The sequence below is a fragment of the Diaporthe amygdali genome (genome assembly GCF_026229845.1).
Source record: "Diaporthe amygdali strain CAA958 chromosome Unknown NODE_29_length_634662_cov_65_424859, whole genome shotgun sequence".
Classification (NCBI taxonomy): Eukaryota; Fungi; Ascomycota; class Sordariomycetes; order Diaporthales; family Diaporthaceae; genus Diaporthe; species Diaporthe amygdali.
In genome coordinates, this window is record NW_026517049.1 from 329,530 (window position 1) to 355,712 (window position 26,183).

A 26,183-nucleotide genomic window follows, 5' to 3' on the forward strand; every position below is an offset into this window, starting at 1 on the left:
CACAGTTGTGACGGACATTTCAATAGGACGTTTTGATGAACCCAGGCAAAGATCCGGACTATGCATTTAGCACTTCTGCTGCCCGAAGTTGAGCACCCTCCGGGGACGTGCGCTCTTCGGGTCGGCGAGGTTCGAGCCCCGTCGAAACCGGCATCACGCTCGAGGATTCCTCCAGAGCGGGCTCTTCAAGACCATGTTCAAAGACAGGACTGAAAGCGTTTGACCGCATACTGCCCATCGATGGGAACGAAAGGAGACAGCCCTCTTTGCATGATCGCCGCAGTTGGAATAGATATGGGACACCTGGCCCTTCAGCAGGAAGGCCATGGGGATGATTTCCGATGCTACGCGTAACACGCAGCTCGATGAGCCAAGCTCTCGCGAAAGTGGCCTGGTGTCGTCCATCAGGATTAGAAGACATGCAATTTTGTGTGGCAGGAAGTGGCACGCTGCTACGAAACCAAATCTATTAGGCACTCTTGCATATCACAATGGGAACCGCTCGCCATGTTCTCGCCAGCGTGCCCACTCACGCAAAGGCACATCCGTGTGATACCTTCGCTTCACTGAAAGACATGCTCAAATTGCTCATCCTTGGATTCTGAAGTGTCAATGAAGACCATAAGGGCCTCGGACCCTGATCCTGCCGTCTTTGGTGTCCTTTTCCGTGCCTTGGTAAATGCCTCGCAGCGACGCTATGCCCCAACGCCGAACAACCTTGGCCAGTGGGACCACAGTTCATAATAGAGACTGCGCGCATGGCCCACTGGAACCAACAAAAAAAAAGAGAAAAAAGAAAAGCATCAATCCGTGCAGATTGGCCAACGTATTGAGCGCCCTTACTGGCTCGCGGCTAAGTCTAAAGTGCTCTTGTCCCACATGCTCCTTAGTATCGCCTGGATCCCATCATCATCATCCCCGTTGACCAGACTAGCTCCGCTGAGGCCTTGCCCCTCGTGCAGTCTGCTGGCACCACCGTCATCCGTGTCCAAGCTGGAACCTGCGCCGTTGTGCCTGACCGATGTGTTCGCTCTCTTGGGAGTCGGCGGTCCCCGTGCACCGTTGCTGCCGTCCCTGACGTCTCTAAAGCTCTGGCTGAGTCCGAATTGCCCACCACCGGCCAAGTTCACAGAGCTACGGCTGCCCGCCCCTCCGGATGTACCTGGCCGTGGTATCCTCCTCGCTTTGTCGTTGCCAGGCATCTGTGCCAGCCGTGCCAGGCTGCGAGCGACGGGATTTTGGTAGCGACGTACTATGTTATACTCAACCCCGGTACGCTCGAGAAGCCTGTTGACTCTCGGATCCTGCGCTTCGTACCCTGCACCACCTAGCAAGGGGCCGGCCACCTCGGCCACCTCAGCCGCGAAGCCGCCAATTGCGGAGTGCCGGTGACGGACTGGCTCCATGGACGAGCTGGCGCGTTGCAGATTTATTTTCTGCTGTGTCCGGCTCTTTTCAGACGGTGCTGCCGCCACGGCGCCCACCTCTCTGGATCGGGCCGTGGTTGCTATCGCACTGCTTGTAACACCAGTGTCCTCCTCGTCTGTTAAGTCGTCGTCATCACGGGCTTGAGTGGTCTCGGGTAGTCCATTGTCCGCTGATCCAGGGAAGTTTCCCATGGACCTGGGCCTCTTAGGCCCCGAGCCCGGCTCGCCGGACGTGTAGAACGAACTAGCCGCTGTCTGCGAAACGAATCGTGATGTAACCTCCTCCTGTCCGTTGCTTCCAACAACGCCCTGGGGCTGCGCCGGCGTCACAGACAGTGTACTGGCAGAATGCCGACTATCGGGCGACGTAGCCCGCGCCATTGCCATTGTATTGGACATGCCAGTGGTAGCACTATGTGATGGTGTCCGCTGAAGCAACTTTGATGTCAGAGTCCGGCTGTGCTCCTTGTCCCCGGCAAAGAGGAGCTTCTGCGGCTCCGCTAGGGGGGTGGGTTCCTCGTCGCCGTTTATGCCTGCTGCTGGACTCCCGGCTGCGCTCCCGTGTGCATTCCCCGATGACTGGCCACTGGTGTTGACAGATCCGCGTCGTGACAAATAGGGGGACGCAGAGCTGCTAGCATCGATCCATTCGTCTTCCTGGCCGTCGTTGCCGAGATCGAAGTGCACCGCCGACTTGGAAGACTTGACCTTGTTGACAGCCTTCTCTGAGGAGGACCGCTTCAGCTGGCCCGAAGACTTGTTCCGCTTGGCGACTTCGACTTGGGAGCGGTTGCGCTTCAGGCTGGTCTGGGAATGGTTCTTCTTGAGGCTTGTCGTGGACGGGTTGCGGGTAAGTTTCACCTCGGACGAGGGATTTCGGCGGTGGTTCGCGGTAAGCCCGGTGGATCGCTCTGGTGAGGGAGATGTGACTCGGCGGTTTAGTTTTGTGGAAGACGTGGAGGTGTTGTGCTTGGAGAGTCCTTTTGATGACGGGACTCTTGCATGTAAGCGGGCTCCTCCACCTCCGACATGGTGTCTCTGGGGTTTGTGATGCGTGCGCTGCTGCTGATTATGATGCTGTTGACTGTGATGCGTCTGGTCGCTGTCCAATGAATCGCTGTCTTGCTGATTTGCAGCTCGTTTTGATTGGCCGGCAGACGGCGAGATGCTGTCTCCCCGTTCCCTGTCCCTGGCCATGGTTGCTTGTTCTCTGGACGACTGGCTGCTCTGTCCCTCTCTCACCGTCTCTCCGGCTCTCCAAAGCCTTACTCACTGGCAGTTCCCTTCCACCGCCCTGGGATGTGTGGGCGGATGTGCCCGCGTGGGACAGTCCAGCGACGGTGACGGTGTGCGCTCCGGTGTAGGAGATTCCTTGCAAATTTGGGGAAGGACTGGGCAGAATGTCGCGGATTGGAGGCTGCCTGGCTCGAGGTGGGCGCGAACTTTGCTTTTTGCGCCGACGGACTGGTCCTGGCGGAGGGGAAGCGACCTGGAGGCGCAAGGAAGACCTGAGCAGAATGTATGACAGCGCTGTCGGAGTCTTTGGCGGCAGAGGACAATGATGAGTGTCTGGAGCTGGCTGACTGTGACTGAACTGACAGTCACAAGCAAGAACTGGGATGGTCAATGGATGCAAGAAAAAGAAAATGAATGAATGAGATTGTGCCACGTCAAGATGATGGCCAATCGTTTCCCCTCGAGAGGGAGAAGGAGATTGATTATTGATTGACCCGACCCTCGACGACGTAATGAGAAGAAGTGTCAAGCCAATTTGCGCAAACTAGCAGTGTGGACGTCGATTCGATTCGAATCTAGCCCACCACGGTACCTACCCGCCGATACGGAGGACGACGGAGACAGACCACATAGTCTTCCTAGTGTAGACACTATGGCCCCCAGAACAGGTACCTACCTGGCCGCCTGGGTACAGTACCTAGGGGCCGTACCTAGGTAGCTTAAGCTGGGCACCCCGTCAGCCGTGACCGCCTCTTTGCGGGACAAACTGGGTCCTTAGTCCCTTAGTCCTTGGTGCCTTGGAACCTTAGTTAGACCTTACCAGGCGTGCCAGGCAAAGAAGACCATGGAAGGCACGACTAGCAGGCCGCTTTCCGTCTTGGGGTCCGGGCACCGCCGGAAAGAACCACACCCCTCCCGCCTACCTTTCCCCCTCTGCAATTAGTCTAGTCAGTCTCAGTCTTAGTCTCGGTACGGTACGCACAGCAGTTTGGCCGTCGTCACCGGCAGGCACCAACCCACACTACCGTAATCTCCGTTATCACTGCCCCGAGGCTGCATACTTTCAACGTTCACTAATTCACCCTCTTCCCAGCAGCACAGTCTCGCGTCAACATCATCGATATCACAGCGACCCCACGCCATTGTCCTTGACCCCACCGTGACGTCTCTCCTCAGCTCAGGTACTCTCGGATAGCTTCTCCAAGATCGTGGTGGAAACATTACTCAAAATGAGTGCACAGCTTACACAATTCGAGGAGGAGAAGAAGGCCTACCAGGAACAGGTATGTCGCCTCTGCCCTTACCTAGATTCCATCTTCCAAGCAGCATCTTGCCATCTGCTAACAACAGTCCAGCTGGACATAGTCTCCACATCCCTCAAAGATGACCCCGAAAGTGCCGAGCTGCTCGCCCTCAAGGCTGAGCTGGATGAGATGATCAACATGATCAATGAGTCCATCGCCGACATCCAGCCCAAACGAGCTGCACCGGCGCCTGCAGCCGCCCCTCCGAAGAACCTGTCCACACCGGCAGAACCAACACCTGAGAAGTGGTCGCGGGAAAACCATCCAGCCTTCAAGAAGGCCGCGCAGGAGGAGAAGGACAGGCAAGAAGCAGCTGCCGCCGCAGCAGCAGAGTCGGCTATCCCCATCTCCTACCAGGTCAATGATACAGTTCTTGCTAAGTGGGTCTCGGGTGACAAGGGATTCTACCCGGCACGCATCACGGCCGTCACCGGGTCGTCCACGCAGCCCATCTATACCGTCAAGTTTAAGAGCTACGATACCAGCGAGACACTGCGCTCCAACAACATTCGCCCCATTAGCAACAAGCGCAAGGCCGATGGCAGTAACCCGGCCGCAGGCCCTTCCGCCGCGGGCGGCAGCTTGAACAGCCCGACTGCATCTGGAGCAACAACGCCTGGCGGATCAACGAGCGTCAATAATGGCATCGTCCTCACGTCCGCACCGAGCGTGTACCCACAGGCCGAGAAGAATGCCGCTGCCGACGGCGAGAAGCCGGTTAAAAAGTTCAAGAAGATCAAGGCGAACAAGGAGCTCGAGAAGGGAAAGTCCAAGTGGCAAGACTTCAACGCCAAATCCAAATTTGGGAAATCCCAAAAGAAGGACAGCATGTTCCGCACACCAGACGGCGTTCATGGACGAGGTTAGTATCACTGCCCTCCTCCCCCTAGAGTGAATCATCGCTGACTTTGATTTCATAGTTGGGTTCACTGGGTCTGGCCAGACCATGCGCAAGGATCCTACTCGGAGTCGTCACGTTTACCAACCAAATGAGGACATTGACTAAGTTGATTTTCTGCTGCAGGGCCTCCCATCCTTGGACAGACCTCTTCAAGCTCATCGAATCTGGGATTATGGCGTAACGGGCGGGATCGGCGGGATCGGCACCTTGTCGTGGCTTGTGAAGGGCGTTGGGTCTAGGTGGACTTCTACTATACGGTAAAGCACCTCTGATTTGTTATATGGAGGCTAACTTGGCTTTTCTTCTCCTACGCCAACGAGACGGCCTGTTCCAGTCTCTGGTCAAGCTTAGCGTACTCTGTCTATAGGAACAGGCTTGCTGTGTGTTTCGGCATACCTGCTGCGCTCACCGTACGGCCAGCCGCATATATTGGAATATCGTGATTTCCCCAAACCACCACTCTTTGGATCGATGCTAAGTTCCCATAGGCTCTTTGTTGTTATGTCGCCTATTCGTGCCAGGGCTGCTACCCTGCCGCTTTGCGCCATTCCGGCATTCGCACTTCCACGTAATCTGGTTTTCGTCTCACATTTGCCCGTGGAAGTTCTGCCCCTTTTCTCTTTTCAAGGGGTTGGCACAATTTTCCGAGACTCCCGGACTGCGGTTCCCCCAATAAATCTTTGACACGGTTTTCCACGAACTGTCGCCCGCTGTCCAACTGGACCACTAGCTTTTCTCCGTTTGCTGATTGAGAGGTCATCATGCCTCTGTTGTAGGCGGCGTCAGCAAGGATCATTCCCGTAAATGATATCAGTAATTATGTAGCCCATTTAACTTCGATTCTCTAATATAGAAGGTGGCTGGCCGCTTGTACTTTTTGTTCACTCTGGCCTGGCACAAGTGGAGAACTTCATCTTTCATATAGCCACAATCAGTCCGGTGCCAATGAGAAAAGGCGTGCATATTGTTCCATTCAAGAATTTCCACTGCGCTGTCTCACCTGGTGTTACAGGCTCCCTGGACATGTCATAGACTCGTTGTTGAGGCATTCAAGTCCCTGGCTGATGTTACGCCAGCTAGTAGACAGGCTTTACTGCAACAGAACCTAGGACGAGATGTTATAGTCCGGGAGATCCCAGCCAGCCCGTTGTGAAGAGAAGGACGGCAGAGGCTGTCATTATTATATAGGGAGTACAGCTTCCCCAGCATCCGGCAAGTTTTCGGTAGAAGTACAGCGTCACTCGCTGCGGCCGAGTACTTGGCCCGGACTCGAGGCCGAGGCCGAGAGCCCTGTATCGCCCCTCTTCTTTGCTTCGCGCTTTTAACTGAATGGTGAGACCAGGTAAACAGTGGAGGCAGGTCACGTGTGCTGCGAGACGAGCAAGCTGCGTATAGCACACAGTTGCGCGCCTTCAAGGTTCCCGCTACCGTCGAATCAATCGTCGAGAGCCACACGTTGAGAATTCCCGCTCCCGGCGGACAGGGCACCCTCATTTTTACAACGAAGACGTCAAGGATCAAGTGGTCAGGACGTGCCTCAGCTGGAGGGATAACGTGTGCGTGGTATCTGTCTGTCTAACACGTGCTTGACACAATCCAGACCGTATATGCCCAAGAAACCGTGCCCTAATCGTTGATCTAACCCGTCTATGCCCGTGTTCAATCCTTTTGAAGCTTCCTGAAAAAGTCCGTGACGCCCTGGAAGACCACGAGAAGAATACCACCACCCTGATACCCCACAGTCAGCAATTTAAGAATTTGGGCAGCGTGGTTTCGGGCAATGACTTACCGGTCCTAATCTCAGCACTTTGGGCAGGAAACCCTTGTACAGCGCCGCGAAACCCTCCTCCTTCAGCACCGTGCCAACAGCCGGGAAAGCCCAGTTGTACTTGGGCGTGACACCCGGCACCTTGACGCTGTTCTGGATGCGCGACTTGACGACATCCAGGGGCGTGTTCAATATCGTTCCCACAGTGCCGCCGACAGTGCCCGCGAGGATGTCATTGACCATCTGGCCCTTCTTGTCGGCCGCCTTGGGGAGCAGCTGGCGCACCTGGAAGATGCAGCCGAAGTAGCCCGCGTTCCACAGGATGTGCCTCCACAAGGTGCTCTCGAGGCCCTGGTACATGGCGAGGATGCCCTCCTGCCTGACCGTCTTGGCGACCACGTCCAGCATGCCGTTGTACTTGCTCGCGTTGGCCTTGTCCTGCAGGCGGATCTTGACGAGCTCGAAGGGGACGACCACGAAGGACTCGGTGGCTCCGGCGGTCGCGCCGGTGAGAACGGAGAGCGGCTGCGTCATCTTCTCGGCGCCGAATGCCTTCCTGTAGAACTTGCCCCACTCGTCGTTGGCTGCGAACTTGGTGGCTCGCTTGGGCGCTTCCATCAGAATCGGGGCGGTGATGCCACGGTACAGCCGGGAGAAACTGCCCGGTGTATCTTGTCAGCGCCCGTGAAACGTGTTTGCCGATTATGTGGTATATGGTTCCATCGCATGAGTGATCGGAGGAGGAAGGAGATCGTATACGCACCCCTCATGTCGGATAATCTTCTGGAAGCAGTCGAACATGCCATTGTAGGAGTCCGCGCCAACTCCCTTGCCGGTCTGCAATTGCCTGTTGAGATTGTCAGAAGTGAACCCTCATTGCGTGGTTTGTGAGACCCTTACACTCTGGTCTTGACGACGTCCAGTGGGTACCTGGGTTGAACGATCAGCATAATTCACGCCAATGCGGCCTCCAAGTGCGGTGTTGTCGTCCATGACATACATAACCAGAATCTAAAGGTGGAGACATGTTAGCAAGCAAATTGAACTTAGGCAATGGTTGTACATACTTCTGACACACCGGCGACAGCGCCTATGAGGATGAAAGGTCAGCCATAAGTTCTCAGGATATATTGCGACAGCCCGAGTCGGCATTGCAGTACACACCGGCGGCAAACTGGTATATGAAGGGCAGAGGCTTATCGGAAGACATCTTGACGGCTGTTCGGAAAGCACATTAGCGATTGGACTCCTGGATCTGCAAAACCCCCGTGGAGGGCGACTTACATAAACCAAAGGCTGGACGTGGATGGAGTGGGAAAGAAGGGACGGGGAAATAATTGAGCTATGGAGCGCAGATTGAATCTTATCAGCGCGGCCGGCGCGCAAATCCTCCACACTGCCCTAGCGGCATCGGACCACGGCAAGCCTACCAGCATTCAAGCATTGTAATGGACCCCTGCGAGTTCCCCACGTTTAGCCGAACATGCACGGTTGGGGCATTTGGAATTTCTACATAGTAGCAGCCAGGAGGCTGAGTATTGGGTGATATGTAATTGGCATCCCGGGTACAGCCGTACCCAGACTAGGTAGGTGTATTTATATGTATATTGCACAAGCGAGTATGGATGCATCTCTTGATGGGCCCAGCCAACACACCCAAGTAAAATCCAGCTTTTGATTTAACTCATCTCATGGTCGGGCCATGGTATGAGGTGCTGCACCGGCATCTACACCTGTGCAATGACTGGTGACCATAGTACCAGTCTATCCTTCTGCGGCTCTCGAGATCTATCTACAAGTATGGGACCTGCTCACTGGTCGGAGGCCTACAAGGTCGTCCATGATCCTCGAGATATAGTAGCTCCTTGCCCTTTTCCGCAGGCCGCTTAGGCACCTTCCTCAGTGTTGAGCTTGATGATCTTGCCAATAGCGATCGTCTGGCCTTGGTCACGCTGCAGGACGGTTAATCACAGGAACAGTCTTAACGTGTGGTGACGGACAAGTACTTACCAGCGTAAAGCGACCCATCTGAGGGTAGTCCTCAAATCTCTCAACACACACCGCACCCGAGGCACCAGTCACCTCCATTCGCGCAATAATGCTGTCACCCCTCTTTGCGTGCGTCGGTGGTCGCTTGCTCTTGCGGTTGGTGCCCTTTTGAAGACTGTGCAGTAGGGCTGCGAATGTGACCTCTTCGATCGCTGCGTGGACGTGGAGCACACAGTTAAAACCCGCGGACAGGATAGATTTCAGATCCAAAATGCGGATCTGGGCGTCAAACGACTTAACACAGTGAACCAGGCGCTTCGGCGAGCAGAGAACAAATCCGGGGAGGATGTCGTCCTCCTCGATACCTCGGAGACGCAGTCGTACTTGGTCACCGCACTGTGCGTGGGGAATCTCATCCTCCTGCTCGCCGTAGATTGCAGAGACGTCGATCTTGGCCTTGTTGGGCATCATGGTCAAAGTCATGCCCTTCTTCACCACACCGGCCTCAACACGGCCCTCGATCATGGTGCCCATGTCGCGGTATTTGCCAGCCACAGCCATCATGAAAGGCGCATTGATCTTCCGTTCCAGGGCCTTCATTTCGTCAAGGTACTCCAGCAGTGATGGTCCATCGTACCAGGGTGCGACTCCTTCTGGTAGCCTGTCCTTGATGTTCATCAATGACTGGGCCGCGGCCGGCATGAAGAACACATCTGTCTTCAAGTTGTATCCTGTACCTTTAAGGAAAGTGGCCAGTTTGGTTGTGCACTCCTTGTAACGATCATGTGACCATTCCACTGTCGGGTCGTCCATCTTGTTGATCACCACGACCAACTTGTTGACACCTTGGGTCTTGGCCAGCATGGCGTGCTCACGTGTCTGGCCACCCTTCTCGAATCCAGTTTCGTACTCGCCCTTTCGTGCACTGTGATTTTGTCAGCTTCAACGTTTTTGCACAAGACTCGGTCCGCTAAGATACTCATCCTTACCTGATGACAAGAATGCCAACGTCTGCTTGCGAGGCTCCGCCAATCATGTTTGGCACGTATGTCTTGTGGCCAGGTGCATCCAGAACACTGTACTTCCGCTTTTCCGTCTCGAAAAATCCTCGCCCAACTTCGACAGTCTTACCCTTTGATCTTTCTTCATTTGTGAGATCCAAAACCCATGAAAGGTACCACGATGGGTTACCCTAGTACCACAGTCAGCAGAATGAAAGCACTCGCTGGCAAGAAGAACGTACCATATCCTTGGCCTCCTTCTTATACTTGTCCAGTGTCCTCTGATCGACCATGCCTGTGACCACGAGAATAGAACCGCCAAGCGTAGACTTTCCAGCATCAACGTGACCGATAAAGATGATGTTGACATGCTCCTTGCCGTACATATCCTTCAAAGTCTCCTCATCGACATCAGCAGTCTGCTCCTGCTCCACAGCAACGGCATCACGAGTGACGCCCTTAGAGCCGCCTCGTGAAGGGCTAGATCGCCCGGAGGATGGTGTAGGGGATGTTTTGCCAGAGGACGCATTCTCCGAGGAGGTCTTCTCGCCAGTCTTCTCAATCGCCTTTGCTGCCGCAACCTTGGCTCCATCTTCAGCCGTGGAGTCCTTGGATTCTGGCGCAGCCTCCTCCTTCTTTGCTTCTTCCTTGGGAGGCGCCGTGGCGCCAATCGAGAGAACCTTAGCCTTAGGCTTGGGAGCATCACCTCCGATGCTCAAAACCTTTGTGCCGCCCTCCTTGGAAACGGTAGGCTTGGGCGCGGGTTCGGAAGACGCAGCAGCGGTGTCGGTCGGTCGCTTAGCAATAGTGGGAGTTTGCCTAGGAGCTTGTGTTTGTTGCTGTTGTGGGGCTTGTCCTTGAAATCCTTGTCCCTGATATTGGCCTGGTTTTCATGTCAGTCAAGAGTCTTGTGAGAGGTTGCTGGTATGTTTGAGAGGCGTACCATATCCCTGATTGTACTGGCCCTGACCGTAGACGTTGCCATAGCCACCCTGCCCGTACTGCGCGTAGCCCTGCTGGCCGCCGTACTGTGAATAGTAGCCTTGTTGGCCACCATAGTAACCTTGCTGGTACTGGGGGGCGCCGTAAGCCCCTGTGCCATAGGGTTGTCCGGGTTGAAAGGATGGGGCGCCAGGTGTAAAGGAGGCGGCACCAGGACGGAAGCCGCCTTGCGACTGGGCCTGGGGCTGGTTGCCCAAGTTCATCTGCTGGGCCTGCTGGGCCAGGTTCTCTTCCTGAGCCGCAGGGTCATCTTCCCAAGAGTTGAGGTTCGACATGATGGACGTTGTCGGATTGTTGTCCCGGGTGAATATGGTGGTAGAGCGGAAGAGGGCGTAGTGTTGGGTGGTGTCTGCGAGACTATTTCAATGTTCGCAGCAGTAGTAGCAACAGCTTGCCCGGGAGCCCACAAAATGCAGGGGTTAGGTTTGGTCGTCCTGGCTAGGAAAGCTGCCCGTTGATCAGGTTTGGGATGGGCAAGGCGCTGGGGTATGAGTCTCCTCTCCTTTCAATATGACTCCTTTTTTCTATTGATGCCTAACTGCGCCCACAGTTTGGACTCTGGGAATTGCTGATGGCAGGGAGGGCGGGTTGGAGTCTGAGTAGATGCTGTAAAGGATTTGGTGCGTACTTTGGGCGGCGGGGTGAACGATCTGTATGATTTTTGCCCCACCATGACGCCTGAGTGGGCTGGCCTTAGGCTGCTGCCCTGTGGAGAGTCACACAGTCTTGCCAAGGACAAAGACACGGTCAAGGCTCACAGCAACTCCACCCAATATACAGTGCCAGTGGTCAACTCTACACTCGCCCCTCCAACGCAACACAGTTCACCTAAACCAGACAACAAGAGGGTTTGCCAACATTGGTTCCCTTTGAGACAAAGTTTTGTTTGGGGGCCTGGTTGAGGCTCTTTTAACAAACAGATTATCCCGTCAAGTCCACACTTCTACAAGGCCATGAACCAGCCTGCAATTGCTTCCCAAGACGGTCAAGTTGGGTGAGGTAGGGTGTGGTGGTCCTCGCATAATTCGACCTAACTATGGACGCCCTGCTAGGGCGGCTCGGGGCGCAAGCCGTCAACTATGCCATCCGTTCTGGGATTGCCCTTACTTCGAGCTATGCTGTTGGGCAGTGCTCGAGACTGCTCAAGACTGTTGATGATAGAGCCGTTCGCGCAGAGCTCAAGAGCCTGCAAGACCAGCTCAACAGCAAGGTCAAGATCCTGTCGCCCGTTATAGACTTGATAGAGTTTAAGTCAGTTGCGTCTTAGTGGCCCTTCGAGCAGTCACTCCATAGGAAGAGGCTGACAAGGACTTCTCTAGGTCTGGACGAGGCAACGTCTTTCTTGAATCTGCCGTTCCCTTGGCGAAGTCTCTGCACCGCGATATTGTTTCCCTTGGCACGAGACTGGAAAATGCTGCCATCGCAGAAGAAGGGTCTCAGAGGTCTGGGACGAAGGCCAAGACCGCCGAAGCACATCATGCCGAGTTGCGGAGCATCATTCGTGACATCAAGGCGCTGTTGGCACGGATTGACAGAGAGATCCCGTCTCTGCAAATCGCAATCACCGCCTCAGGAGAAACGCTGTCCTCGTCCATGCCCACGGGCATATCGCCGTCGCGATTCCTCCAGGCTAGCTTCTTCTTGAACCTTGGGGATACACAATTTGCCAGTGATCCCACGCGTCCCGTCCAAATAGGCCCCAACTTCCATCTGTCCCTTTACATGCTTTTCGTGGGACACACACAGCCCACAGCGCAGCACGGCCCTCGCCAGCTCGCAAGACCAGCTACTCCAGACCCATCCCGCGCAGGCTCCCCACAGAAGGATGAGCCGTACGGATTTGGGGAGGGTGAGAGAAGACCTATATGGCAGGAGGTCCTGCACAAGGCTCGAGTACGGCTTTGCAGAACCCCGATTCAGTGGGCGTTCGATCATAACCAAGGATACGTTCCTGATGGCTTTTTTATGCCGGGCGAGAGTTCACGCTATCCAGGAGACGAAGCTTTTGGGCGGCCCGACGAATATTCGTACCATCTCGAGCTCGTGGAGGATTTGAACGATGGAAGAGTGCATGAAGACGGCGACACTAAGACTCGTCCATATGACACCATCACTCAAGCCGGAATACGCGAATCGATCCCCATCCATCAGATATCTCGAATCTTCTACACGGACAGTGGCAGAATCCTCAATATCGGAAACTCTGACGAGGCCGGCAACAATCCCATACTTCTTCTGAAGAGAAATACGAACGCCGCCGGCGACTCCGACGTGGAAGAGGAGACCATGGAACCTCGTCAACACAATCCGGTGAAAGCTATCAGCGGTTCAGGTGATGGTAATGTTGACTACGAGCAAGACGAAGTCGATCGTCAGCTACGTGAAGAAAATGGACTCCCGGACGGCAACGCTGTGGCGAAGCCCCACCCACTAGGCCTGCATCTCCCGCCTCACCTCGACCCTGAATGGCTCGCATTTGAGGTCTTTTCAGAGGACAGTGACTGCGGATCATCAGGCACTGAAGACGAAGCAGATGATGACAGTGAAGACGAGCGAACAGTGCCCAACGTCAAAGCAAAGCGGCCAACGGCATCTCATCATTCCTCACTCGATGCAAATCTGATGGCACAGATCAAGACTCTCTCTATTCAGTCCCCAACAGGGATTAACGACACTTCCGGCACGCCCACATCGAAAGATGTGCAGAGGCTGGATGCTCGGCGGGAAGAGCAATTTGTGGCTAGGTCGCCATTCAGCGCGATTACCTCGTCACTATCGCTGATGGAAATGTTGATTCGGCTTACAAGCCTCCAAGAGTTTCAGCAGGCGGCGCACTTGTCGATACCGGACCATATCTTGTCATTCTTCTTGGAGGAAACGTCGACTACAGGGCTGAAAGGGGAGGAAAGGTGGAAGGCGAAGAACGAGGCAGAAAGGCGCGTTGGGTTTGATCCTTACACTGATACCCCTACCAAATAAGAATTGCACTGATTGCACGAGAGCGAAATATGAACAAAGAATGCTATGAATAGATGGGAGGGAACTCATACACTGTGGCGTTTAGAAAGGCAGAATCAAGGAGTAGCATGTAGCAGAATCAAGATAGCTTCCAGTCTTTTGGCTGCCCCAAGTTCAGGTCATGGCCTGTCCATCAATGTCTCCTAGATTGTTGCGTGGCACCCCTCACCACAGAACCGTATCTGCAGCCTTGTCATGCCAGTCAATCGGAACCTATCCTTGTCATGGGAAGTCTCTTGAGAGGATGAGGGCCTGGAATCAGAAGCTTGGTGTACATGGCCTTCCCAGTAAAGAGATCGAGATTAGAAGATGCCTTAAATATGGTTTTCTCTGAGTTGCGAAAAGCAGCATTAAACAAATTCAATGTAAAATTGATAGACCCCGTATCTTGTGTGTGGCCGTGTGTGACTCGCGCCAGGCTGCAGCATCGCTGTCGCAGCAACCGCCCCGCCGCTTTGTCGACTATGTCATCTGTTTACTTACTGGAGCCAGGGTCCCGCAAAGCCGCCCCTCACCTGCATGTACTGTAACCGCCAACTCAACCTGCAGCACTCTAGACCACGACACGCGTTCCTAAATCGACCGCGGTTTTCTTTTGCAGCCATTAGGTTTTCTCAAATACTCAATCAGGGAATGCACACCGCCGTCGCACACTTCGAGCGCCTGACAACCCTTTGTCACTCTTGAATTCTCGCCCCCGTGCAGCCTCGGTCAAAATACCCAACACGTTGCGAAACGCGAGCGAGAGAAAAGTACACCGCGTCTGGGACTTTAATTGCCCTTCGATAGACCGACAGTGATACACAGAACTTGGCCTTCGAACCAAGGGGCCACCTTACGTCGCCGTTATGGCTCGCCTTACGCGAGCCGAGTCTTCCGACGACGACGACTACCTCGACAACATCAATTCCCAGGTTGCCAACAAGTCACTCCACAATGCTGGCTCACCTGCCTCAAGAGACCAAGTCGTTGATCTCACGAACAGCCCCGAGCCTACACGTGGGCACAAAACTTTGAACTCTCTGGGATTCGGGCGCTCAGAGAAGCCCGTCTTTGGGAAGCCAGGAAAGCTGATGTCCAGCCTTAAGCAGAAGGCAGCCGGCGCTTCCCAGATGTTCATCCAGCCTAAGAATCGACCAGAACTACACAGAGACCAGAAGTTACCCCCGCGCAAACCCACCGAGTCAAGCCCAGAAACGTTCAGCTCTCTGAGCCCCAAAGCACACCCACCAGAGTACGTCCAGTCGTCTTACTATAAGGCAGCCCCTAGCGATGCTGCCTTTGAGGACAATACCTTCTATACCGACCCTACCAAAGCGAACGAGGACCTGAAGGCACTGCTGGAGGGCGGGATGGAAGATGACGATGAACAAGAGAATAAGGGTGACTTAGAAGACGGAACGCTGGAGGGAATCAAGGTCCAACTTCTCCCACATCAAGTCGAGGGAGTCAAGTGGATGAGGGGCCGAGAGCTTGGCCCTGTCAAGCGCGGCAAGGTGCCCAAAGGTGGCATTCTCGCGGATGTAAGTGTCTACATTGCTGCTATATCAGACGGTTCATGTGCTTAAACTTTCTTTGTAGGATATGGGGTTGGGCAAGACGCTGCAGTCCATCTCGCTCATCCTCAGCAACCCCAGACCGGACAGGGAGCATCCAGATTGGAAGAAGAGTCTGAACGGTGTGGAGCGCGGCACGCTGGTGGTTGCCCCCCTGGCGTTGATCCGACAGTGGGAGCAAGAGATCCAGGAGAAGGTGACGAAATCGCATCGCCTCAGTGTCTGTGTTCACCACGGCCCGAATCGTACAAAGCGGTTCCAGGACCTCGCTAAGTACGACGTCGTGATTACCACTTACCAGATCCTGGTCTCTGAATTCAACTACACCTCGGACACGGTCAAGGCAGGATGCTTCGGCCTGCACTGGTATCGGGTGATCCTCGATGAGGCACACACTATCAAGAATCGCAATGCCAAGGGCACGAAAGCTTGTTGCGCCCTGCGCTCGGAGTTCCGGTGGTGTTTGACTGGCACACCTATGCAGAACAATCTTGATGAGCTGCAGAGTTTGGTCAACTTCCTGCGCATTCAGCCTTACGACAACCTTCAGCATTGGCGGGAGAACATAGACAAGCCCATGAAGAATGGGAAGGGCCATCTCGCCATACGCAGACTGCATGCGCTCCTGCGCTCCTTTATGAAGCGTCGCACTAAGGACATTCTTAAGGAAGAAGGCGCCTTACTACCGGGTGGAAAGAAGGCTCTCGAGGCAGCCGCCAAGAATGGATCAAGCCAGGCTCCAGAATCGAAGTTCAAGATTACAGAGCGAAAGGTCGTGGCGGTCTCCACAGAGTTCTCGCCGTCTGAGCGGAGGTTCTACAACAAGCTGGAGGAGCGTGCGGACAAGAGTCTCGAGGCAATGATGAGGAACAAAGTCAACTACGCCAACGCTTTGGTGCTGCTCCTTCGGCTCAGGCAAGCTTGCAACCACCCCAGCCTGGTGGGGAGCAAGTTGGACAAAGACAAGGACGCCCTCTCAACCGATACCTCTAACCAGAAGAATGCGGACACGAGCGTCGATGATCTCGCGGACGCTTTGGGCGGCATGGGTATCCAGGCCAAGAAGTGCGAGTTGTGTATGATCGATCTGCCCCAAGGCGTCTCTGCACGAGGTGAAGTACATTGCGAGGAATGCTTAACGAACATGGACGAAGTCAACGCAGATTTTACGGGCATCAACAAGACCAAGAAAAAGACAAAGAAGACAAAGAAGCATGCGAGCAAAGCTGAGAAGCAGCGCCAACCACGCAAGCGGAACGTAGTTATTGACAGCAGCGACGAGGAAGAAGAGGGCAGTTGGCTCGTGGACGAGGACCAGCGAGGCCAGTTGCGTCTAGGCAAGGCTGGCGGCACTGACGACGAGAACGCCGAAGGAACGGGCGAGGATATCGGGTCGGACGACTCATTACACCACTCCGAGTCCGAGTCGGGCAGCCGACTCGACAGCTTCGTCGTCGACGACGAGGTCGCCACACAGGCCACCTACGTAGATGGTTCTGATGATGACAGCCTTGTGTCCATCGATAAGTTCGAGTCACACCCTGTCAAATCGAAGAGACAGCGGAAGCCGGTGACTAGAGTAGAATCAGACTCTGAATCCGGATCTCAGAGCGATTCTGATGAAGACGACTCAGGCGTCTCAGAATCCGAACTGGAAAAGACAGAGATCTTGTACACCCCTCACAAAGGGGCCAAGAGCAAGGCTCATCTCATGAATTCGTCCAAGATCCGGGAAATCATCAAGATCTTGCATAATGAGGCGCATGAGCACAAGTTCATCGTCTTCTCCCAGTTCACATCCATGATGGACCTGGTGGAGCCGTACCTGCGCAAGGAAGGCTTCAAATTTGTTCGGTACGACGGCAGCATGAAGAATGATGCCCGCGAAGAGAGTCTGTATAGGCTGCGCAACGACAAGAACACGCGGATCCTGCTGTGCAGTCTGAAGTGTGGTTCGCTGGGACTCAACCTGACAGCTGCGACTCGAGTCATCATTATCGAGCCGTTCTGGAACCCTGTGAGTGACCAGCCCCCCCTTTCCTCCCGTTCCTCTGTTGTCCTCCCTCAGTCTGCTAATACCCAGCTGCTAGTTCGTCGAGGAACAAGCCATAGACCGTGTCCACCGCCTCACGCAGACGGTGGACGTCATCGTGTACAAGCTCACGGTCAAGAACACGGTCGAGGAGCGCATCCTCGAGCTGCAGGAGAAGAAGCGCCTGCTCGCAATGCACGCCATCGAGGGCGGCATGAAGAAGAACAAGGACTCGCTCAAGCTCTCGCTGCAGGACCTCCTCAACCTCTTCAAGCCCCGCCACGACGATGCCCACGGCGCCGGTGCCGGCGGCGCCGAGGACGACGCGATGAACGGGCTGGCGGACTTTAGGAGCAAGCCGGCGCCGAAGAAGGCGCACAGGAGGGAGGATGATGTCTATGGGCGCCGGTGGTGATGAGGTCACCCCGGAGGTGGGGGAGGGATGGCCTCTGGTGTGATGAGAGATGAGTTGATGATATGCTACGTTTGGACAATAATACCCCAGGCTGGTGGTTCAGTGTTTCTGGTTAGATTCATCAGTCGTCTGCCACAGCATACGGGCTAGGACGACGTCGGCGTTGGGTACTCCTGAAGTTTCACTTGGTGTCCTCTAGTGTTAGGATATGACCCCATAGATCACCCCATAGATCACGGCTTACAATATGTGCAATTGTTCTATACCAGCCGGGCAGGTGATCAATCCCACGTGTTTGAGCTGGAAACCACACTCCTGACGTAGAGCGTCATAGTGACTAGTCGAAGGCGTCCCAAAGGAACCTTGGGCTACTCTCAAAATCACACAGCATCACGTTGATGGTACACATGAGCATCCCAATATACTGATTCGTATTACTGTTCTAACGCCGATGCGTATTGCAAATTGTCGCATCATGATTCTTGATGCAAGAACGTCATGATTCCCCTTACACAGATACCGCGAAATACATGTGTCTTCATCACGACCTGATTTACCCGAGGCTCCTTAGACCAGGCTCTTCTCGACTCTCGACGGCCGCGAGCCACTTCCTCACGTCTCTCACAATCTCCGCTCCTCGACTAATATTCAACTAATAAGCATTTGATGGAGGAACGTAAGGTTTATACTGCGCTTGTCCGCCGGAGGAGCGCCTCGCATCATACGCGGGGCCACTCGGCTGCAGCGGCGGCGGGGCGCCTGGCATCAGGCTACCAGGCACGCCGGGCGCAGAAGGGGCGGACGGGGCGGATGGCGCAGGATATGACGGCTCGCTTGGTGCTGACGGGCCATCATCTGGGGAATAAGCCGAGGAGGTATAAGTGGCTGCGGATTGGGGGTTGTGTGATGCTACGGGAGAGTCGTAGACGGATGTGGACAGCTCTTGTGGATTGTTAGGACCCGAACCCGGACCGTATGTGCTCTGGGGTCGCTGGTGCTCTTGTGGTGGCGCCTGGGAGCCCGGGATAGGGGGGCGAGAGTAGGGAACATATTGGTTCGCTGGTGGTGGCGATGTGTTTGTTCTGCAATTGTATCAGCATACACTCATCAGACATCCAACGGACGAGTCTGTCATCGAGAAAGAATGGAATGGAAGTGCCCGTTAGGCAAGCATCACACACGCCGTTCGGGTTGAATGGGAGACTGAGAGGTACTCACTGGATAGGCGGGACGTCAGGCTGTTTCCCTGCGGAGGGAACGCGCTGGCCCTGGTTCTGAGGCGGATACTGACCCGCCGTAGCCGGGACTTCCGCTCCAGCCATGTAGAAGGGGGCCGGAGTGGCACTCGGTCTCTGGAATGCGGGAGATGGGGTGGACTGGGGGTGCTGTTGAGGAGGATATGCTTGGTATTGATGTGGTTGTTGTTCTGCAACACTGCTTGTCAGAGATGACTCTTCTATATACATGTAGTAACTTCATGGAAATCTAACCTTGTGCGGGAGCGGGTGTGTAGAACCTCTGAGGATCTTGAGGTGGCTGTTGAGGGTAGCCAGGGCCAGGGGGTGCACCGTAGCCTTGTGGCTCTTGCTGCGGTGGGGGTCCTTGCCCTGGATAGCCTGGACCTGGAGGGCCTCCGTACCCTTGAGGTATTGCTGGCCGCATGGCGTATTGCGTGTAGTTGGACTGTGGTGGGTGTGACATGGAGGATTCGAGCAACGCCTCGTAGTCTCTCCGTGCCTTTATGAATTTCTCATTCAATTGAGTGAAGTCATCTGTGACACAAGTTAGCCCGTATTCTCCCCATTCATACCACTGGGAACAGGCAAGGCTCACCCTTCTTCTGTGAGTACTTCTCGATCAACTTGATCAGCTTGGGGCGAATGGCCAATGTCTGGTGGTAAAGCTTCGAGATCTCCTCGTTGTCCTCCTCCCGCGGTGCACTGTTCGTGCTCAACAGTGTCAACAGCTTCTCGACGTTCTTGATCTCCGCGAACACTTCGGCTTCCATCTGCGCCTCTCGCTGCAACTCATCGGGCGTCGGGTCCGTCAACTTCTCGACGTAGTTTAGGGGGAAAATGCCCGTCTTTCCCTTCAACGAGCCCCGCCACCAGTCTTTGTACACACTCTCCAAGACGGCAATGACATCGCCCCTCTTGAATTCCAGCTCGCCGGGCTCGGACGGCACGAAGTCGTAGAGAGCGCGTACCCGGCTCACCGTCGCTGCCGTGGTCCCTGAAGGCATGGGCTGTATGGGAGCCGCTGGGGCCGCCTCCTGAGGTGCTGCGGCGCCGCTGCTACTTGGCCCCGCGGGGGCTGGCTGCTGTGCTGACTTCTTCCTGTCCTCCTCCTGCAGGCTCAGTTTCAACGCCATCTGGAGCTCCTCCTCCTCCTTTTGGCGGTCGACGTCGGTCAGACTGTTCTTCTGCGGCGCGGAGGGCGGTTGTAGCTGTGGGTTGGTCTGCTTGAGGCGGAAGTAAGCGTCGTACATGATCCCCAGGTCGGAGTCCTTGCTGAACATGTCGGACCACTCCTTCATCCTCTCGAGAATCTTGGCCTTGACCTGGTTGTGGGTGTTGCGGTCGTTGGCCAGCTTAAGTAAGGCATCTGTAAATGCGCGACTGGCCAGCTCGCGGTGCATGGGCTTCCCGCAGTTCTGGCTCAGGGCGTTGGCGACCTGCAGTGGAGAAGGGGAGACGTCAGCCTGTGCGGCGCATGGGAGCAGACCACCCTCTGCAAATGAAGGGCAACCGCGAAATACCCACCTCGAGGGTGTAGAGTTGCACGTTGGCGTTGCGGTGGGCCAGACGCTTGATCAGGGCCTGGACGGCCTGCTGGGAACCGTTGGCATCACTGGACACGCGGTCGCAAACCTCCATAATTGAGCCCCAGTCCTCGGAGGTGAGGTTCTCGTCCGTCGCCTTGGCTAGACATTGTAAACAGGTGTCAGCAATGATGCCTCATGGCTCTGCGATCCGCAGCCAGATGGGCTTGACGTACCGACGGCCTCATCGTAGGGCCCTGGAGCTGCTGCGCGGAACATGGTTGCAGCTTGCTCTGTAGCTGAGGGAGCTCTGGAGGGGCGAAGTCGAGTCGTGCTGGGCGACTTGGTGTGACGGCTGCAGAGATGCGGTTTGATGGTGATGTCTGCGCTTTGTTTGATTGTTCGTCGTCGGCGAGAAAGAGCACACTTCGGGCTGGGTTGGGTAGGGTGTGGGCGGCAAAAGGAGGGTAATTAGATAGGTCACAAGATGGGAGAAGTGGCAGCCTGAGCCTACTGGACGGTTACGAGAGGTGAAGTTGGAGGCGATGACGAAGTCGCAAGTAATGACCCGTCAGGTAATGCTACAGTAAGCTAAACTATGCTGGTAGGCAGGCACATGTGCCTAGGTCGGACTGCAGAGGAGTAACCCTGGCCGCTGCTTATTTATTATTAGGCAGGGGGGTGGGGGAGAAACATTCCATCTGTCAACCGCTCCCGCTGCTGCTCCTACTGCTGCGGGCCAGGCTCGAAGGTGGGGCTCGTACTCTTATTACAGTGGTGCACTGTCAGTGGCGTCTCTTAGACGCAGCCTCCGGCCGTCGTTCTCCTTCAGGCGCCTCCACTCTTCTTAATTGTCCGGGATCCTCTCAGCAGTTCGCATTCTCGCATTGCGTACGCATCCAGCTTGCGCCACAGCAGCACACCTCGAGAGGCCACCCAGAAATGAATCAGTCCGTCTTAGCACCCGATCCACCAAGCCGGTTTCAAAACTGCGTGGCCAGAGCTCAGGTTCAGGCTGAGGCTGAGGCTGAGGCTGAGGCTGAGGCCGGTAGTATCGTTGGGCATGTCGTTGGGCATATCAACACGACACAGCAAGCAAATAACCAGCCGCGTCGAGCTGGCTGTACCAGACCAGATAGTCTACGCGGTTATTCTCTCTCGAATTTGCGCAACTGTCACAGCTTGGCACTTGCACGAGAACCTCCACCCGCAGGTCTCGCGCCATTGCGTATTACAACTTGAGAATTGATGTCATCTAATTCTATGTGCAAATCACATGCCCTTCAGCAATGTATGAGGCGACTTGCTATGTGCACATGCCCGCCCTCGCCCAATTCTCACACACTGACTCTGCAACTATCCCCGGGACTTTCATCAATCCAGTCAAGTCAACAAGGCCATCACCATCCACCTTGTCTCAAGCCAAGTAACGCCTTGGGAAAGCACCTCTGTCTCTGCTGAACCCATGAGCCCTAACCAAGTCCCTTGTCCCAGCTCCCTGGGCACCCGTAAAACGCAAACAATTATGTCCAGTCTGATATCGTACCGAAAATGTGACAATCCTTGTGAAAACTCCTAGACTCCTGTGTGCACCCAGGACTTGCTAGTCCAACTGGTCTGTTGTTTGGGTATTCCCAACCCATGTCTGTGAAGCAAAGGAAAAAAATGAATTCAACACGTCGCTTACCACCCTCGTTTCGAGACCCCACGTGGCTCGTACCGGTCATTGGAGCTGCTGCCAACACTTCCGCCCCCGCGGCCTTCTTCCAAGCTTCGCCGGCCCATTTCGCTGACCTGCATGTCAAAGACAAGCGGCTCGTCGTCCGCGTCGTTGTCCCCTCGTCCCATACCGTACCGCCCGCTTGAACTACCCGCGAAACTGCCCCTCGACGATTGCGGCGGCGTCGGACGACCGCGCGTGCTCGTGTAACGCAAACGGCCCGGCGAGCTCGCAGGATTGCCAGCAAGCAGGCCTCCTGGTGGATTTCTCTCGCGCTCCGCCAAGCTTGGTGATCCGACTGCCACAGAAGTGCGTATGTCTGCGGCAGGCTGGAGTGCCGTGGTGTCGTCCGTAGAGTCTCCTCGCTCCATGCCAAACAGTGTACTAGCAGTCGGCGGTTCGCGTTCGGCGCCGAGGCTGATGCTCCGGTGACCTCCAAATGCCAGCTCTGCGTCCTCGTCCTCGACCATGGCCCGATGTTGCTGTGCGACCGAGCTTGATCTACGGTTGGTCTGCAGGATTCTGGGCGACAAGGGCAGGGGAATGTCAATAGCCGTGGTGCCCTCAGGGCTGAGGGCGGCGTCAGTGGCTGACTCTTCTTCCGTCGATGCAAATCGAGGAGCCACCCGTGCGGCTCGATCGTCGACCTGGCTCTGGACTTGTGCTTCATAACTGATAATCGAATTCTCACTGAGGCGCGACGGAATAGCCGGAGTGTGCGGGGTGTGTGGCGACAGCGGCTTTCCGGGCGACGAGGAGACCGACATTGAAGTTCCCGGAGGAACCATTCCCGGGACGCTTGTCAGTTGACGGCTGGAAGAGCTCGATGATCGTTGTAGTTGCACCGAGGAAGCCATCGACTCCGTAAGGGCGTTGTTCGAGTCGCGCATGTGCTGAAATTTCGAAAGCTGTGCCACTGTTCGCTTAGTAGCCGACTCGCCCTTCTTTCCAGGGTCGAAGCTCGGAAGCGTCTTCTTGCTATCGAGGACCTTAAGAAACTCGGAAATGTTATCATCGTCAGCATTCAGCGATCCCGAGCTGGCCTGGCCCCCAGTCTCAGCCAATAGGCCGGATCCAGGTTGAGCGATCGAAGACGAGAGGCTCTGCCGTCCACTACTAGCTTGATCGTCATCGACGCCTCTGCTTGGACCGCCAAACGATAGCCTTCCTTTGCGATGGCTGAAGCTGCTGCTGATCCGACCGCTGGACGGCCTAGGAGATGAGCTCACGGGAATCTCACCAGGCGGCGGTCCCCCGCGCAACGAGGCAGGCATACCAGCTGTCAGCGAGTTACGGTTTCGAGCTTGGGCGAGCGCGCTCAGCCCCGATTGCCTCTGGCCGGAGAGAGGCGAAGCAGGAATGTCTCCATCTGGGATCCGAGGGGAGCCTGACAGAGAGCCTGCCTTGAAGGGCTGGAATGAGACTGAAGTGCGCCTCCCAGAAGTTTCTCTTCCACGAACCGACGGACGGATTGGAAGAGAATGAGGCGGCTCCTCCATGCTTGCCGGGATTGACCCGGGCGGAGAGCTGGTCTCAGAACCTACGGTCTTTATGGCCTTCAGAGCTGATATTGGACTGGTGCCCGGAGCTCCTGCTCCGTGAAATGTGGAAAGGCTGCCGTAGGTCTGTTGAGCATCTGGAGAGTCTCTTCCCTGCCGTCTAGAGGGCAAAGAGCCTACTTCTGCCGAAGATTCTCGGCGGTTTGATTCCCTAGTCTGTGGTATCGACGGCTTGAAAAAGTGCTCATCTACACCCATGAAGCGGGAACTCAGAAGCGACTCCGCGTCATCAACTCTGAAATGGCAGTCGTTTCGGTATGTGGCTGAAGCGTAGAAACGCCCTACTGGGACTTCCAAGTCTCCTAGCATGTAGTCGGTCACCACGTCGCGGCCGTCGCTCAGTGGCTGCCGAAGCGCATCATGGCCACTTGGCTCGGTCTCGCCTGTCAAGATGCGACATTTGACTTCTAGCGCTGGTTGAGGCTTCCTCGTCATGTTTTGCTGGGAGAATTTGAAGGCGGGTATTATCCGACTGGCCACAAATAGCGACCTAAAGAATATTATGCTCTTTTTGTAAATGGTCGGCAGTATTGGGCCAAAATCCTCGACATTTTCGATCGGGCCAGGCTTCAATTCGAGACGCCATCGCTCTAGTATGACTTCAGTGTTTCGCCTTCTCGAGGTTGGACTGTCATCGCTAGTTTCTGAAGAATTTAGGGCTTCGAGCACATCCCACCTCTTGCCATTGTCGTCAACCACTACTAGGCACTGGCTCGGAGAGAGGCGAGAAGCATCCAGGTATGTCTCGATGACCATAGCTGGGAAGGGATTTTCGAAGGCGCTGCAGGTCTTCCATGACCGGAGATCATTGCGGAATTCTTCGATTTCGTCTGTTTCTAATGAGAACTGGTAGTAAGAGTCAGAACTTGTCCACATATTCATGTCATGTGTGGGCATACCCATTTGTTGATCTTGCCAGGTCCCAGTGGGGTTGTTTTGATGCGCGACTGAGCAATTACTACGGCAGCCTTGAGATAGAGGTTCTATGGCGCATTAGCTCATACGGACGTTAAAAGAAGGACAATTTTGTTTGCACACCTGGAGTATTTGATCTAGCTTCTTGATGGATTCGCGACTCGGTCCCTTGGACTCGAGTTCTCCGCTTCCGGCAGAGCTCGATAGTCCTTGCCTGGCAGATTCCGACGAGGCCCTTACATGAGCTCCTACGCCTTCCCTAGGATTATTGGATCTTGTAGGATTTGTTTGAGGTGAGGAGGCAGGGGATGCCGTCCTCGGCGGATGTCTTGGGTGTTGATGCATGTTGAGGAGTGGTTCGGGTTTTAGGATTCACGTGGTATGATGGCGAGTCGGTCGAGCAGGGGCCGATGGAAATGATGTTGGGCGCTTGTAGGCGGATTCACGCAAGGCTGAAGACTGACAGAAACGATGGTGGAGGTGTGGTGGTGGTGAGGGTGGCTGCCGGAAGAGGGTCGTGCAATGAACGGGACTGCTGAGTATCTACTCTCGATTCCAGCGCACATCGGCATCCATTGTTACACTTTGGCAGAGAGGACTTGTGAAGAGACCATAAGGCAGACTCGTAGAAGCTCGCACGCGGAGCGAGGCAGGCTGTAGGTGGAGGTGGGAGCTCGAAGGCTGGTTGGCTCGAGAGAACAGGCACCGATGCGCACCAAAAGCTCAATTCAGGGGTGACAGCTCTGGTGGCCGTCACTGTTGGTTTCTGTGGCTGGCCGCGATCTAGATAGCTGCAGCCATGGTGGATGTGCACCTATGCTCGAGGAGACGGACTGGCGATGGGGGTGGTTGAGAGCCGGATAGATGGCCGAGAAGAAAGACGGACGGACGGACAGCCAAGGTCACAAGATGCAGCCGTATAAAGCCGGAGCGAGGTTGAGCAGATGCTCGGTGTGCATAGATGCAGGAGAGGACTGACGTTAAGAAGGTGGACCTATGACCGGGGTCGATCTGCGATGACTGAGAATATGCAGGGTGGCAGTCGAAGTCATGGGTGGTGAAGCATGCCTCGTGATCCTGGCCACTCTTTCGTCATCCGCTGCCGAGGAAGCTACTTGACTAGAGTCTATGGCTGCGAGGACGGCCGCTCGGCTAGGTGCGAGCCAATGCAAGACAGCGGGTGTCTAATTGCTGATACCCAAGAACGAGGGGGGGCAGAAGAGAAGGGCAAATACATAAAGCAGAGATAGCCAAGAAAGGGGCAAAGAGGAGGGGATAAGACGCCTGGGCTGATGGGATGGATGAGCGAGTGAGTGAGTGTGTGTGTGAGTGATGGAGGAAGGATGATGGATGGGTTATTGTTGGTTGGTGTGGTGTCAACCGAGCGGGATGTGGAGCATGTGTCTGTGAAAGTCCACCAGCGGTAGCCCACTGCAGAGGCCCAGCAGCCTCACACTCTAGGTACCCTGGTACCTTGTTACCCTGTCGATCACTTGCATCCAGTACGCAGAGTCTACATAAAGTATACTGGACTGAAGCCAAATCCAATTCAGTCAAAGAGCCCATTGTGCTCTGTACT

The 26,183-nt window shown here is 55.2% G+C and overlaps 7 protein-coding genes across 7 annotated transcripts; 3 read left to right on the forward strand and 4 right to left on the reverse strand.

Moving 5' to 3' along the window:
* Nucleotides 1–839: 839 nt before the first annotated feature.
* Nucleotides 840–2,624, reverse strand: J7T55_004373 (uncharacterized protein; the record flags this gene model as incomplete). Its single annotated transcript, XM_053132018.1, has 1 exon — nt 840–2,624. One exon carries the CDS (start codon nt 2,622–2,624, stop codon nt 840–842), a length of 1,785 nt encoding a protein of 594 aa, XP_052989986.1.
* A 1,268-nt stretch (nt 2,625–3,892) lies between these two features.
* On the forward strand, nt 3,893–4,973 carry J7T55_004374 (splicing factor spf30; the record flags this gene model as incomplete). The annotated part of the gene is made up of 3 exons (XM_053132021.1): nt 3,893–3,946; nt 4,019–4,829; nt 4,888–4,973. 3 exons carry the CDS (start codon nt 3,893–3,895, stop codon nt 4,971–4,973), a joined length of 951 nt encoding a protein of 316 aa, XP_052989987.1.
* Nucleotides 4,974–6,527: 1,554 nt separating this feature from the next.
* Nucleotides 6,528–10,903, reverse strand: J7T55_004375 (uncharacterized protein; the record flags this gene model as incomplete). Its single annotated transcript, XM_053132022.1, has 12 exons — nt 6,528–6,596; nt 6,658–7,294; nt 7,400–7,483; nt 7,537–7,566; nt 7,637–7,647; nt 7,704–7,726; nt 7,801–7,854; nt 8,531–8,588; nt 8,647–9,550; nt 9,615–9,817; nt 9,869–10,509; nt 10,570–10,903. 12 exons carry the CDS (start codon nt 10,901–10,903, stop codon nt 6,528–6,530), a joined length of 3,048 nt encoding a protein of 1,015 aa, XP_052989988.1.
* Nucleotides 10,904–11,664: 761 nt separating this feature from the next.
* On the forward strand, nt 11,665–13,607 carry J7T55_004376 (uncharacterized protein; the record flags this gene model as incomplete). Its single annotated transcript, XM_053132023.1, has 2 exons — nt 11,665–11,879; nt 11,948–13,607. 2 exons carry the CDS (start codon nt 11,665–11,667, stop codon nt 13,605–13,607), a joined length of 1,875 nt encoding a protein of 624 aa, XP_052989989.1.
* An 887-nt stretch (nt 13,608–14,494) lies between these two features.
* Nucleotides 14,495–17,649, forward strand: J7T55_004377 (uncharacterized protein; the record flags this gene model as incomplete). The annotated part of the gene is made up of 3 exons (XM_053132024.1): nt 14,495–15,169; nt 15,228–17,219; nt 17,293–17,649. 3 exons carry the CDS (start codon nt 14,495–14,497, stop codon nt 17,647–17,649), a joined length of 3,024 nt encoding a protein of 1,007 aa, XP_052989990.1.
* A 652-nt stretch (nt 17,650–18,301) lies between these two features.
* Nucleotides 18,302–20,689, reverse strand: J7T55_004378 (uncharacterized protein; the record flags this gene model as incomplete). The annotated part of the gene is made up of 7 exons (XM_053132025.1): nt 18,302–18,731; nt 18,868–19,034; nt 19,140–19,236; nt 19,289–19,421; nt 19,483–20,323; nt 20,412–20,572; nt 20,647–20,689. 7 exons carry the CDS (start codon nt 20,687–20,689, stop codon nt 18,302–18,304), a joined length of 1,872 nt encoding a protein of 623 aa, XP_052989991.1.
* A 1,404-nt stretch (nt 20,690–22,093) lies between these two features.
* J7T55_004379 (uncharacterized protein) lies at nt 22,094–24,949 on the reverse strand (the record flags this gene model as incomplete). The annotated part of the gene is made up of 3 exons (XM_053132026.1): nt 22,094–24,535; nt 24,589–24,672; nt 24,728–24,949. The coding sequence occupies 3 exons, from the start codon at nt 24,947–24,949 to the stop codon at nt 22,094–22,096; spliced, it is 2,748 nt and encodes a 915-aa protein (XP_052989992.1).
* Between the last annotated feature and the right edge of the window lie 1,234 nt (nt 24,950–26,183).